Source organism: Abramis brama, assembly GCF_963993115.1.
Source record: "Abramis brama genome assembly, chromosome: 22".
Classification (NCBI taxonomy): Eukaryota; Metazoa; Chordata; class Actinopteri; order Cypriniformes; family Leuciscidae; genus Abramis; species Abramis brama.
The window spans coordinates 28,734,806-28,750,312 of record NC_139984.1 but is presented as its reverse complement, the minus strand read 5'-3'; the positions used below and the strand labels follow the sequence as shown (position 1 = coordinate 28,750,312).

General features: G+C 38.4%; 1 protein-coding gene across 4 annotated transcripts in view; it reads right to left on the bottom strand.

Moving 5' to 3' along the window:
* nhsa (Nance-Horan syndrome a (congenital cataracts and dental anomalies)) overlaps positions 1–15,507 on the bottom strand; it is a 98,916-nt gene that overhangs the window by 3,596 nt on the left and 79,813 nt on the right. The window contains exons 3-10 of one of the 4 annotated variants that reach the window (XM_084098885.1): positions 14,266–14,405; positions 14,109–14,153; positions 10,827–10,889; positions 5,967–6,162; positions 5,349–5,396; positions 3,729–3,860; positions 747–3,599; positions 521–644 (exon numbers count right to left, since the gene is read on the bottom strand). In XM_084098885.1, the coding sequence (XP_083955011.1) occupies positions 521–644; positions 747–3,599; positions 3,729–3,860; positions 5,349–5,396; positions 5,967–6,162; positions 10,827–10,889; positions 14,109–14,153; positions 14,266–14,405 (3,601 nt within the window). The remainder of the gene's footprint in view (positions 1–520; positions 645–746; positions 3,600–3,728; positions 3,861–5,348; positions 5,397–5,966; positions 6,163–10,826; positions 10,890–14,108; positions 14,154–14,265; positions 14,406–15,507) is intronic. The other 3 variants (XM_084098887.1, XM_084098888.1, XM_084098886.1) reach the window with 3 other exon arrangements.

Below are 15,507 nucleotides of genomic sequence, written 5' to 3'. Positions count from 1 at the left end.
AAGCGAAGATGAAGTAGAAACAAGCAATAGCGTATGTAAGCAGATGCATAAAATAACACAATCGTCGACAATAAACAGCATATACATCAAAACTGCCTATTGTTACCGCATGAAATGTCGACCCAGGACAAGCTATAGGACTGTGAAAGCATTAGGGGAGTTGATGGACTTGATCTACTCCATAATATGTTTTGATCATTGTTCTGAATTTGATTTTCTCAGCTTTTTGCTCAAAATGTTGCTTTTTTCTAATCAAACTTTCCCAAATTCAAGTATTGATAAAAAAGAATACATGGAGCTAGAATAAAACAGGTTTTTGTTTAAAAGCAGAGGTTCTGTTTCTTTTGATAAATTGTAAGTTGAGATATTTATACAACAAAATATACTGGGGGCCATGAAACTTTTGTGAAAATGATCAAAAGTGCTGGTGCTGGCAAGCAACGTTTTTCAAAAACGCTGGCGCGGAAAGAGTTAATATTTTTTTCTGATCATCAAAAAATATACCAAACTTGAAACACACCTATGAATCATGGCAAAGAGATCCTCTGTTGTGCGACTTTTACTTGGTGAAAGAAAAACGCTATCATCCTCAGATTTGGATTCGTCTGTCAGAGGGGACACTGTTGGATCGCTTGGTGTGGACTCTGAAATAGAAACTCTGAAACTCATTCCAATTCAAAATGTATGCAATATTAAGGAACATGGCAGCTAGTTTACATAGTAATGGAAAGATTACACAAACATACCTCTGCTAAAATAGTCTTCTGTGTCTGGTGTTGACCCTTCCTCTACATGTTCCTGTGAGGCACTTCTGGTTGGAACACCTGATGTTACAGATTCTTCTCCAGCACCGCTAATTGGAAAAGCTTGCAATGTCTCTGATCTTTGCTTGACAATTTCAGGCACTTGGTCAAGAATATCTGACCTCTTTGCTAGACCATTCTGACCAGGGCTTCCCTCGTTTGGCTCAGATCTCAATGGCTGGTTTTGCTCTACTTCCAGACTACTCTGGGGAAAGAAACTATTTGAGGTGCTCACCTTTTCTGCAACTTCTTGAGAATTCTCCAATGTCAGTTCATCCATGTTCTCCTCATCAGACTGGGCCTTAAAAGCAGTCATGCTCCAAAGAGGGGATGGGGCTAATCGGTCATATCTATTTCTTGCACCAAAATGGTTTGCTATATTCTTACCAGCTAGTCCATCTACTGGGGTAAACAGTGATTCACAATTGTCCTGAGAGGAAGGTTCTGTGAGAAGGGGTCTATAGGGTGGAGGTTTCCTAGTTTCATGGGGTTTATTGTGAGTAGGTGGGGTGATGATAGTCACAGTGGGACACTTAGGCCTAGTGGCAGTATCAGTGCTAAGTCGATCGTAGCTCCCTTCTCCAGATTTGCCAACTGAACGTAGCTGAACTGAACGAAGAACTGTAGGAGTGATGGCCAAAGGACTAGTGATTGCCAGCTCATCACTTGAAAGACTCTCACGCTTGGTTTCTGCTGAAGCTGCTGCCTTGTGTTTGCTCTGGTGCAGGATGTGCATCTGTTTTTTGTGAATTGAAGGCTTGCTGACATTGGGAAGGGCACTTAGGTTAAGGTGGGTGGGAGGAATGATAGGCAATTCAAGGTCCCTTTTGGATGAGTACTGCTGCAAAGAAGCAAGTGAGGACTTCCTTTCTGGGACTTTGGGTTTCCTCTTGCCACCAGGAGGGGACATTGGGTGAGCGTTCGGGAAGAAAGCCGATGGAAGAGAAGATGTTGGTGTCTCCGACTGGCTTGAGTAGCCACTGGAAGGTGATGCTAGACCCACCAGCTTTTCTGGTGAAGGCAATCTAAACTCGCTTTCCACCGATGGTAGTGAAGGAGTGGTGGCCCTCGATCCTGACTGGGAAGTCTGGGATTCTGAGCTCTCCTGTGATTTAATGCATTCAATGACAGTGGTACCCGTAGCTGTGCTGGAATTTGACAATGATCTGTAAGGATCATTGGATTTCAAGTCATTAAGAAGCCAGAGATCTGCATAGTCTGACTGGACAGCTCCCTCATCCTTGAAGGAATGTGTTTCTGTGGAGCCAAACAAAGCAACTTCTGGAATCTCTGTAGAACTCTCAATACCCCAAGCCCCCAGTGGCTCCTCACTCTCCAGCTGACTCGAGGAGCCTCCGTTTAATCCCACATGCTGAGTTCTCTCCCTGGAAGACGTTGATTTGTTCTGACCACCAGCAATCTTTGGTTCGTTCTTGTCAGTAGGAGGTCCAACATGGCTGCTTATTGTCCTCAAGGATGAGCTACGTTTTGGCGGGGATGGCTTCACCTTTGGTTTCCTTAGAGAGAGACTATTTCTCCCAAGTGTGTTTGTTTGATGTCCATATTCTGCCTGCTGCTGGTCTACAGATGCATAGTTATAAGTGAAGCTTTTGCTACCTTTAAGACCACAGTCAAAGTGCATGGAGGTATAGTAGCCCTCTGCATCTACAGAATAGTGTGAGGCGGTGTCTGCCTTTTCAGAAGGTGGCCTTTCTGTTAAACTTTCAAAAGTGGCTATGCTAGCAAAACTGGGACATTCTAGGATGTTCTCTGCCCTAGAGTGCTCAGGACTGAAGTCAGGCTGACAAGGCATGTTGTGCCTGTAGAGGGGATAGCTCCACTCACCCTCACTGGCAGTGCTGACTCCAGCATCATCAAGCATGTCAGTTGCAGTGGAAGTGAATGAACCTGTCCTATGGCTACGGAAGCCTTGCGATCGGTCTCCAGGATAAGGATCAATAATGAAGCCTGTGGAATCATCATTAGCATTAGTAGCTGCATTCAACGATAGCTCTGAATCACAGTGGGATGATCCGGTGAGTGGGGGTGAGGCTGCAGGTGGAATGGTCTCTGATGTCTGGGAGGGACATGTAGAACTACTACCACTCCAGTTGCCACTCGAGGACTGGTGATCTTCCTTGTGGTCCATCTGGCTAGTCAGCACACCAGCGTTGGAAACGGAGTGAATGGGGCTACTGAACGTATCAGAACTTGACGAAATCTCACAGCTACCCATGTCAGCTTTACGAGGCAGACGGGATCGACCCCTCTCCATCCAGTCATGCTCTGTAGTTCCAGCATGTTGCTTGAATTTCAAACTGTTATGCTGGCCCTCTGGGATTGCCTGGTCATCAGTGCTTTCTTCATCATCTTTTAAAATATGTTCCCCTGGGACTGGTAGGAAGTCCTCTGCCTCAAACGGGGACAGTTCTTCCTCATCCTCATCATCATCCTCATCACTGTCATCATGACCTTCATCCACCAGTCGCCCTCCCTCACGCGGGAGGCTTCGGGAACGCAGACGGGAGCCTACTGAGGCGGTGAACATTGTGTCAGAGTTGTCAGGCAGAGAAGATATGTTCCCCGTGGAATGGGACAGTGACACAGTCACGCCCTGCCCCCTTTGTGCTCTGATCCGTCTACGTGAGGGTGCAGCCCCAACAATCAGCAATTCTTCTGTCTGGCAACCAGAGTCCTTAGTGATGAGGCGAGAGAGCGTGAGATCCTCTTGGCAAAGTTCAGGGTTGGTGTGGACTATCACAGTACGTTCTCTGGCCACTGGAGACTCGTCAGAATCTAAAAAGTGATGAAAGATGGTTTTAGTAATACATTTTATTTTTATGACATTTACTATTATCACATTTAAATACAATTAATAAACAAGTAATGAAAACAAAAAGAGTGATAGGAGAATGCTTCACACACCCAAATCCTGCTGCACTCGTCTGGGAATGCCAGTGATCGTTTTCCGTCTCCTTAGCTTCCTCCGCCGTTGAAGAACTGACTGCGAATGGACTAGTGAGCAGCGCACACTGGCCTCTCTGTCGAACCCAACCCCTGCAAAGAGCAACAGACATGTGAGAGGGTGTTGGGAGCAAGCCACTTTTTTTTTTTTACTTCTCCATACCATGTTTCTCACACTCATTTTTTTATTTTTTATTTTAATAATTATTAAATTAACACATTTATAAATTAATATAATTATTTCTTTAACAATAAATTCTTGAATATATTTAACATATTATATATATTATAAATGTAATACTTTTTATGTTTATAATATTTTACAGTATATAACAGTACTTTAACATATCACATAAACAAATCTACATTTCTGCATGTTATGCATCATTATGCAAGTTTAAAATCTCAGAAGAAAAAAAAATGCATGTATGTATTATAAAATCATAAATGTAACAAAAAAAGATGGTTTCAGTCATGTTAAAATATTTTAACTGACACAAAAATACATCAGACAACAATACGCAATGCCATGCAAGGTGAAAGGAGCGACATATTCAGGACGTCAGAACAGAAAACAACCAGGGTTGAAAATGGGAGTATATCTGTCCTACCCGACCCCAGCCTTACTCTCTAGACTGCAACATGCTGCGGTTCTCTGTATTTGAAGCTTTATTTGTTTGGATGTTTGTCCAGTGTCATGCATCATGACTCTCATGTGATTGCAGGCTTGGCCCTTTGAGCACCAATTACACCACTGCGCCTGTGATGTGCAATTTCCAGTCGACACTGTCTTTGATTCAATCCATGCTGACACGCACTGCAAAAGTCCTGTTCCAGTCAAGCCTGGAGTAGATATATTCGGCCTCTTTGTAATTCTAATGCAACTGATTAGCATGCACAAAACGCTTTCTTGACTCTTTGCATTACCTGGCACAAAGAAAGTAACCAAGACAACTAAGAACTTTTTTGTTTCAAATTTTATGACTTGCAGATTTTAGCCTACTTTCCAGTGTGTCTAATTTTTAATGGATTTGGGTGATTCTTCAGTTTGGGCACTTCTGACAAGTTGAAAATGAAACTTCTTCAAACCATGTTTCATCTATGTTAAAACATTTATCACATGCCATGGAATAAAGAAGATCTGATCATGGCCTTGTTTAACCTTCAACTAGCAAATGGTCTAAAAGTCTAAAATGGCAAAAGTTTAAAGCAATTATATTTTACACTTTTAAAACAGTTTTAAAAGTTCCCCTAACTGGAAAAATCACCCGTTTACTTTATCCATCTATGTTTCAGAACTACTAACCTTTTATTTATTAAATTAATGGCCACTTAACGCCAACTTATAGTAGCATGAGCTAGTAATGTGAATAATCAATTTCCGTAACTGCTTTTTGCATTAAATTAAGAAGAAACAACAGCCAAAATGAGAGTGTTTATAAAGCTAAGATGCCAAACCCTTTGCTCTCTCTCTCTCTCTCTCTCTCTCTCTACATGTTGTTCTAAATGGTGATGGTTAGGGAATGAAGTGGCACTGAGACTGAAGAGGGAAACTTAATGGACATGTAAAAGATCTCTCACTTAGCAAAGCTGATATCGCTGAGGGGGAAGTAGCGTTGGCGCCCTCCTCTGAAAACAATACACGCAAAATTCAGCGTTCTCACAAGGTGATCCTTCTGTTCATTGATGCCAGAGGAGAACTTTGGTCAAGATGTTCATGCTTTCATATGCATTTAGTTATGAGATGCAACATATACTGTTCCTGAGTTATGTTAGCACTAGCAAAACTATCACAGCAAACATATAGGCAGGTAAAAGTCAATATCTTGTCATTTCTGATCTGATACAGGGATTAAAAAAGGACCAAGAGAACCCGAACTACAAGTGTGAACACACCCTTAATCAAGAATTGGGACACAAGCTCCTGACATTATTTGTTATTATCATTGCTCTTTACATACTAAATTTGCACACTTTTACAACATCACTAGATCCTAATGGACCAAAGTTCTCCTTCAGTAGTGACAACTTCACCAGACTTGAGCCATATGTAGTTGACCAATAATATAATGAAAGTAGCTTTTCTTTAATTTAAACTTTCCTTTATAACTGCTATGAACAACCATTTAAGTGTCAGACTCAGTTCTGACTCAGCATGCATTATCACTAGCAAACACTAATTGAAACACTGGCATTTACCTGTTACGTTAATGGGAACGATGCATGAGGTGATGACTCCAGACTCCGTCTTCATCTTCTCTTCTGGGGTGGGTAATGGTAAGATTCCAGCCCAGTTTGTCTGTTTGTCCAGCGTTGAGGGCACGTTTGGGATCGGGCACTTCGGCCAGTGGCCCAGACCCACTGCCTCTGAATCCGAATCGACAGGAGGAGCAACCTAGAAGAACATTACGGCAAAGAATATCAGAATGAGGTTTCTGAGGTTGAATGTGTCTATCAAATGAATGATGTTTCCAGTGTTGCGGTGAACTTCAAGACCCCATGAATTCAGTTGATTAGAGCAGTTAAAGGGTTTGTTTAACCAAAAATGATTTCATTAATTACTCACCCTCATGTCATTTCAAACCCGTAAGACTTTCAGTCATCTTTAGAACACAAATGAAGATCTTTCGATTAAATCTGAGAGCTTTCTGTCCCCTCCATTGACAGCCTACGCAACTACCACTTTCAAGCCAAAGAAAGGTAGTAAATAAATTTTTCAAGTAATCCATGTGACTCCAGTGGTTTAACCTAAATTTTATGAAGTCCTTTGCATAAAAAAACACACTTTATTCACAAAACATTAATCTCCCATGCGTGTTGTGTTGCTGCGAGAGTGGACATTGTTGCATGAACGCACATTGGAGATTAATATTTTGGTAAATTGTTTTGCGCAACCAAAGCACTCGCGTCGCTTCATAAAATTGAGGTGAAACCACTGGTGTCACATGGATTACTTTAATGACGTCTTTACTACCTTTCTGGGGCTTGAAAGCGGTAGTTGCTTAGGCTGTCAATGGAGGGACAGAAAGCTCTCAGATTTCATTAAAAGATCTTCATTTGTGTTCCGAAGATGAACGAAAGTCTTATGGATTTAGAAAGACATGAGGGTGAGTAATTAATGACAGAATTTTTTTAAATAGCCAATGGTCTTTATTTATGTCAGTCATAATCCGCTAGCATCTTTTTGCTAGTAAGTGGCTATAGCAATATTTAAAAGTTGGATACTTTTGGTCCATATTTCCTGGAAAAGAAGACTGTAATTTTTTATTTGTGTATATCTGCTAAAAGTTCACTTTTAACTTGCTTTAGAATGCTTCAATGCTAACTGACATAAACTAAAAGCAACAAAAATCCTATTTTGATTTCATGAAGTCTGTGAAACAGAGGAATAACACTTAAAATTGTAGAACATTTAGATTTTTTGTTACAAAAGCTACATGCTACATAAAGAAGCATTGACACATGCAAATGACAATGAAGATGCATTTGTGTGCAACAGTTTCAGGAAAAAGTTAAACAACCCAAGACACATATCTACATGAAGCATGCAACACAACACTTCAGTGTTCAATTCCCAACTTTTCAGCTGTCATCCACTGCACCAGCTGAAGTACACTTACTAAAATCCTGTCAGATAGTTAACTTTGCAGCTAATCTAAAGAGTTAAAGCTACTGTACAAACTTACCTTGTGGAGTTTACAGAGCGTAAAAAGGTTTGAAGTGTTTAGGGCTGTCACCCAGCCACATATGAACGTGCAGTGTTAAAGAGAGCTGTGATATTGAGTCTATGTGTGTCGCTTTCCCAGCCGCCCAATGAGGATCTCACATTAAACAGCAGCCAAAAAAAAGTGTTACCCACGGAAACTTCTCCCAAAACCATAGGAGGAGGAGGAAAGAAAGAGGGAAGAGGCACAAAAACAGACGGACAGAATCAAAGGGAGTTTATGGCCTTTTTGTTTGCCGGCGCTGAAATGAGGGGCAAGGGGTGAAGTGGAGTATTGGAAAGCATGGGATCAAAGCAGAAAAAAGAAAAGGAGAAAAGGAGGGTATGGAGCCAAAACGAGCAGGAGAAGAGGGAAAGTAGGGGGCTGGGAATGAGCCAAATGTGACGGTTTGATTTCTCCATCTGGCTCGCGTTCAAAAGAGCTATTTTGATTAGCAAAGAAACGAGACATCAGGGGAATGAAAGAATGCCATTCATGAAGTTCGAGGCCAGAAAAGAAAGATGGAGCGTGAGGAAACTTGAGAAAGTGAAAGTTATAGTAGGTCTACAAGATCTATGTTTAGGGTCCAATGTTTACATTTTGGCAATCTTCCAATGGCAAGCGATTAAAAAAATAGTAAAAATAAATAAATAAGTACAATACTGGTCAAAGGTTTCGAATATTTTTTTTTTTATATGTTTTTAAAAGAAGTCTCTTTTGCTCTACATTTATTTGATTAAAAATACAGTAAAATATTATTACAATTTTAAATAACTGCTTTCTATTTGAATATATTGTCAAATGTAATTTATTCCTGTGATCAAAGCTGAATTTTCAGCATCATTACTCCAGTCTTCAGAGTCACATGATCCTTCAGAAATCATTCTAATATGATGATTTGATGCTCAAATATTTTGTTGCTCAATAATGTATTCGTCGATCAGGGTCAGATTATTGTTTTTATCATTCGACTTAGAAGAAGCATGCATTATGTTGCAGTTCCACGTTACCAGCCTGTAAATCAAACTGACACATCATAGATCTGAACATAGGCTTTTTTTACTTGCATTAATTTTGGATGCTGCATATGCCTTAAAATTTATCAGAAAAGATAGATGTGAATCAAAGACAAAATTTCAAAAGGGAAGTCATGATGGAGTGCCTCTGTTCTCTTGTTCACTCCCTAAAGCATGTATCTTGGAGTCAGGCACCTCAGGCAGGGGTTTGTGGGTAAGCCACAGTGCGGGGAGTTGATGGGCAATTATATTTTTCTGCCACAGACACACACATGCAGTCAGACAGCAGCTCTACACTGGAAACCCTGTCATTATAGGAAACCTCAGACTAGCGCACTTCCGTGTGTGTGTGTGTGAGTGTGTGTGTGTGTGTGTGTGTGTGTGTGTGTGTGTGCGTGTGTGTGTGTGTGTGTGTGTGTGTGTGTGTGTGTGTGTGTGCGCGTGTGTCCCGGAAGACATTCCTCACATACTGTTTTCTGGAGCATAATGCTGGAGAGGGTATGAGAAGGACAATGTTTTATTAGTCGGTGCAAATTTTGATTTATAGCATTACTAGCAGGGCTTGACATTAACTTTTTTGCTCACCAGCCACTGTGGCTAGTGGTTTCCAAAGTTACCAGCCACTCAGCATTTTCACTGGCCACAATTTTGACATCGATACCATGGGAAAAACAGCCATATAGATATTTTTAATATTATCTGCATTTGGCAGCAGGAATATTAGGCTGCTGTCACTTTAAGACCATATGCGTTTTATTTCTCAACTGTTTATGTTCACTTAACATCTGTGTTTACGTAAAATACTTGCCAAGACCGGCATTTTGACATTATTTAGAGTGTATTTGACTGTTCAAAATGCAATAAGCAGCAAAAAAGTACTCGATTTAGTACTGAGAGGCAGCTTTATGTGCTTCACTTAGGGTGTGATCACACTATCTGTGGGAATGAGTAAAATTATGCGCAATATGTACAATCCTACGCCGAAAGTGAGTGAGGGGAGGCGGGTTTGTGTGTCACTCGCTGTCCGAGAGATGAGAGAGAGAGAAAACGCAGCTGGTATCTTGTATCTATTCTGCGGGACATAAGTATTGGAAGCGTTTCAGACATATATTTTCAATTATTATTATTTTTTTTTTTGTCAAATCTATATTTTTGACAACATTACATTGCACTCAGTTTATTATTTCAGATGCCTTTTTAAAAGACTACAATTGAAAAATGTATAAATTGTAATTAAACCTGCCAAAGTGGCTAGTAGAAGTGACTGCATTAAACGCCACTGCTGAAATACACCACATTTGGGGAAATGGCGGGTGTTCATGTCAAGCCTGATTACTTGTTTTATACCAGGGTTATAATACCTTTGTAGTGAATTTTAGAGAGATTTGGTTTTTATTTGAGTATTTAAAGTCAGTGCAGAAACTGTAGATACAGTATATAATAAAGGTCATTCAAAAATATTCAGATGTGCAAAAATATAATTCGATTATTTTAATGATTTTATTTGGCCAATTATCTAAAATGCACTCTAGAAGTGCATTTATTGTGTAACAATTTTTTTTGTGAATTATTTACAGCTAATTCTGAGTTAAATTGTATAGATAAAAATCTATAAAACAAAGTAAACATTGAGATGTGGTTATATTATGCAATCATTTGAAGTATTTGACATAAATGGAAGACATGAGGAGTTCTTTTATATGCTTCGGAAAAAATACACTATCATTAAAAAATATGAAATATTATTACATTTCTATTTGAATATATTTTAAAATGTAATTTATTCCAGTGATCAAAGCTGAATTTTCAGCATCATTACTCCAATCTTCAGAGTCACATGATCCTTCAGAAATCATTCTAATATGATTTGATGCTCAAGAAGCATTATCAATGTTGAAAACATTTTTGCTTCTTCATATTTTTGTAAAATGCCCCCTAAAATCAATTACCCCCTTAATAAGTTTCTGACACTGGTCTACACCCATTTTCTTTCATTCAGACATGCACACACATGCACAGGAGATTATTTTGACGTTGGCATATCCAGATGTTAGGTCAGGCGTTCTGGAACTACAGATGGTAGTAGCATCAGAAGAGAAGTTTTAAAGAACGATAGATGTTAGATAAAACACAAAGAGCCCTGTTAAGATTTGGTTTTCATTCAGAAGTTAATGATATCTGATTAAACATCTATATTAAAGCTCATAAATGTTAAAAACCTGTCTTATTTTTGTCAAAGGATCTGATCTGGAAGCAGTTTTGGCCTCATGATTATGATTTGATTAGGGATGTAAAACAGCGTGAAAGTAGGATATAGGAGACGTTTGGGGGTAAAATACCTTTCTGCTCCATGGGGAAAAATGACAACACTCAGTAGGGGAGGAGGACCGGGTGCTTTGGAACTACAACACACACAAACAAACACAAAGATGGACATGAATATGAGGATGAATATGAACACAGAAATGAGGGAATCACAATCTGGTGCAGATGCTTCTGCAAAACTGTTACAGTCACTCAAACTAACAGAACACCCGTGACTCATTGTGCTTGTCAAAACATGACGTGATGATATAGATGTAGGTGATTATATATAATTAAGAAGTCATCTGCAGTACTGAAACTTTTATAACACCAGCTGCGTCCCGATTCGCATACATATATACAGTAGTGTTGCACTAAAAGTAAGCTCTGCTGGTGATGGAAAAGTACATGCTTGCACGGTGCAGTTTGGTTCAAGAAGTATTTGCCCATTCATCACAAAAATTAGCATACTATTTTCAACATACTATAATTTGAGACTCATTAATTATATTCTTGCACACTATGTAGGATGGAGAGTATGTGTCCTAAACAGGTGCAATGCATTTCACTTTTAACTTTTAGGTCACAGCAAATAAAAACTTGCTGTTTAATATGCAGTCATGTTGAGCAAGATTTTGGACCAATCAGAATTGACAGTGGGCGGGACTACCCAGTGCAACACAGAGTGATGACGTATTTTTGTAGGCCAAAACCCGGAAATAAGGTCTGTGGTTCAATCAAGCTCAAGATATATTCACGTTTTATTCTACGACATTAAATACATCTTGCGATTTTTCGAAGCTTTTACTTGTCTTGAAAAATGCGGTTTAGTGATGGTGACGTGACTTTAGTGTTCAATTATAGCTTACATTTAGCTTCTTACTTCTGGAGATTGTATTTAGGCTTCGAACTTCATAAAAGATGTGTTCATTTGTGAAGATTATCACAATGATAAATCATAAACTTTTGTTGGTAACAGAGCTTATTTACTGCAATAATCCAAAGGAAAAATCCTACAGTGTTTTTGTCGAGGGAAACAGTGTGATGCAAACTCACAGGTTGGCCTACAAAAATACTTCAGCACTCTATAGATCCAAAGCGATCAGCAATATGTATGTGAAAAACAAGTCAAATGAACATGGACAAGATGGAATCGTGTAATCATCTGATGGTTAGATCACAGTGTAGTAAGTAAAGATATACATAATCCAACACAGCTGACGTCTGTTAAAACATCCTGAAATAAATAGTGTTGTTATCATACAATGTTAAACAAAGAAATGAATGTTGTTTGTCCTCACGGCTGCATGGTTGGCTGCAAAAGAGGAGTTATTTTCATAATGACCGGCCTGGTATACAAATAACGTCCTTACAGCACGACATCCAGAGAGATGCTCCCTGCTTTCAGATCAGCTGGATCAAAATAAATATTAAATAATCATTCAATTAAAATGACCACTTAAAAAAAAAAAAAAAATGAGCTGGCAACCTGGCTAATATAGTCATTTATCTGCTTCTGCTTTATTCACAATGAGTCACAATATGCAAACTATGAGACTGAAAAATGAATTAATAATCTCTAGAACCATCATGACTTTATGAACATACTCTATTGCTGTAAGGAACATGTTGATGACATGCTTCACAAAGTATATGACCCTTCTTAAAAAAGAAGTGTGCTCAATGTGCACTTTTAGTGCTCTTTATATGTTAAAATAATATTTTAAAAGAACTATACTTGCAGATAATATAATATTAATGAAATAAAATTAAGTGTACTAAAAGAGAGAAGCCAATGCACTTTCAGGACGGTTTCTTAAAGGGATAGTTCACCCAAAAATAAAGTTGTTTTAAACCTGTATGATTTTCTTTGTTCTGTGGAGCTTAAAAGAATATATTTTAAAGAATATGGGTAACCAAACAGTTTCTGTTCCCCATTGACTTCCATTGTATATATCTTTTTCCATACTATGGAAGTCAATGGGGACCAGCAACTGTTTGGTTACCCATATTCTTTAATATATCTTCTTTCATGTTCAGCAGAAGAAAAAATCATACATAAAATCATATGGTTCATGGGTTCATAGCGGTAAAACATTGGAAGAGTGTTTCGCCTATCACTATTTTTATTTATTTTTTGCTACTAAGGGTTTGGCTCCTGGTTTAAGTGGAGAACAATGAAAAGTATTGTTTCATATTATTTCGTAATTTGTTTAGTAAGGCTACACAGGGCTTGACATTAACTTTTTTGCTCACCAGCCACTGTGGCTAATGGTTTCCAAAGTTACCAGCCTCTTAGCATTTTCACTGGCCACAATTTTGACATCGATACCATGGGGAAAAAACTGCCATATAGATATTTTTAATATTATCTCATAATTTGGCAGCAGGAATATTAGGCTGCTGTCACTTTAAGACCTGACGCACGGATCCATTATACTGATACACATGCGTTTCTTTCTCAACTGTTTACATTCACTTAAAACATAACTGACTGTGTTTGTGTGAACACTTGCCAAGAACAGCATTTTGACATTATTTTGTGTGTGTATTTGACTGTTTAAGCGCAATAAGCAGTAAAAAAATAACTCAATTTAGTGCTGAGAGGAGGCTTTATGTGCCGCACTTTGAGTGTGAGCACAAAATCTGCAGGAATGAGTAAAATTATGCACAATACGCACAAAACCCGCCGAAATTCAAGCCCTGCAACACCAACAATCTTCAGCCGGAGCAAATCAATCGAGTGAGTGAGGGGAGGCGGGTTTGTGTGTAATTCGCTGACGAGAGAGAGAAAGAAAGCGCAGCTGTTATCGTGTATCTATGGAAAATGAGTATTGGAAGAGTTCCATATATATTTCAATATCGATATGTATCGAAAAATCTATATTTTTGACAAAAATGTGTATATTATATAGCTTATAAATGTTAAACCGCCAAGGTGACTAGTAGGAGTGACTGCATTACACTCCAATGCTGAAATCTGCTATATAACAAAGCAGGGTTAGGTTATGTTTCTGACACCATTTTGATATGAATGGTGAATTGAAACGAGGTGTCAATTTATTTTATTTTCAAAGTATTTCATACTTTGTCTCACATGTTTGCTTTAAACCATCATATGCTTTTAAAGTGTATTAGTTCCACAATAAGCACTAAAAAAGCATACTAAAGTTTAGCCTACTTCTTTTTCACAAGGGGATATTTGAAGGAAAACATACACAAATAAAGGACAACAATGGTGGACTGATTTAGCTAAAACATTAATCTCCATGCAGTGCGGCGTGTCGGTTTTGCGTGACACACAGGCGTGTGTTTACCTGTGTTTGTGTTGTCTGAGTTTCTATGTCTCTCTCTGTCCTTTCCTAAACACACAGACACACTATCATCATCATCATCATCACACCGTCTACATGAACTCCCACGATAGCTCAGGTCTGCAGCAACAGCACATGGTTCTGCAGGGCAGATGTTTACCGTGGTCAGGTGTCTCTCTCTCTGCTGGCGTGTCCTGTGGGCGCGGGGCGACGGGTAACTGGGCATGATGGGCGGAGCCATGGAGATGGAGATGGTGACCCTGCGCTGCCTCTCGCTGACCTCCTGCCTCTGCTGCTGGTCTGATGATGTGCAGTTACACAAACACAAGGCAAATACATCTGTAAGTCATTTATATCAACAAGACACGTGATTTGAGGAATAATAATGTCTGGAACACAAATAGTGAGGTATATGCACTCTGAAGTTTAATACTTAGAGTTAGGTGTTTGTTCAAATCACTAACCTTAACCAAGAGCAATATAATAACAGTGATGCTTGCAACTCATAGTGTGAATTATATAAAATCATAATTCACACGTTTGAACTTATAATCATGATGTTTGGTATTTGTCCTTTTTCATATTGTTTTAAAGGTGGATTGTGTAATATTTAGGAGGATCTGTTGACAGAAATGCAATATCATATACATAACTATGTTTTCACTGGTGTATAAAGACCTTACATAATGAACCGTTATGTTTTACTGAATAATTAAGTAAACCTAATTTCTTAATTTATCTTTGTATAGAAACCTCATTGCTTAACTGGCGACTCTCTGCTGTCTCAGACGACGACATCACTTCCTGTCGGCCACCGTAACTTCTGTTGGGTGCAATTCGCAACCTCACCACTAGATGCCGCTAAAAATCACACAGTGCGCCTTTAACTTTGCTCTTTTTATTGGTATGGAGATTTAATGGTTTAAATTGTATTATAGCGTGTGGCTAATTATTACATCATCTGACATTCTTTTGCTGTTTTTCACTTTTTTCTTATACATTACAAATAAATAAAATCCGTTTTAAGAATTAAAATTTTCATTTTATAGTTTTAATAGTAATATCTAATCATGTGTGGTTATGAAAACTAAAACAATTAAAATCATTTTCGTTAATTGAAATAAAGGTGAAATAAAATAAATTATAAACATTAGATGAAAAATATTAGTTGCCTTGGAAAAGTTTAAGTACTAAAATTGCTAAAACTAAAACTGAAATAAAATAAAAGAAATCTACACAGAAATACTTAGAAAAACTAATAAAAATCACAAAAGCACTTAATAAAATTAATATAACTTAAACTAAAATTAAAACTAAAAATACTATCCTGTTAAAGTTATGTTATTGTTAACCTAAACTAAAACTTCAACTATTCATAAAATACTTTTTAAAAATTGAAATA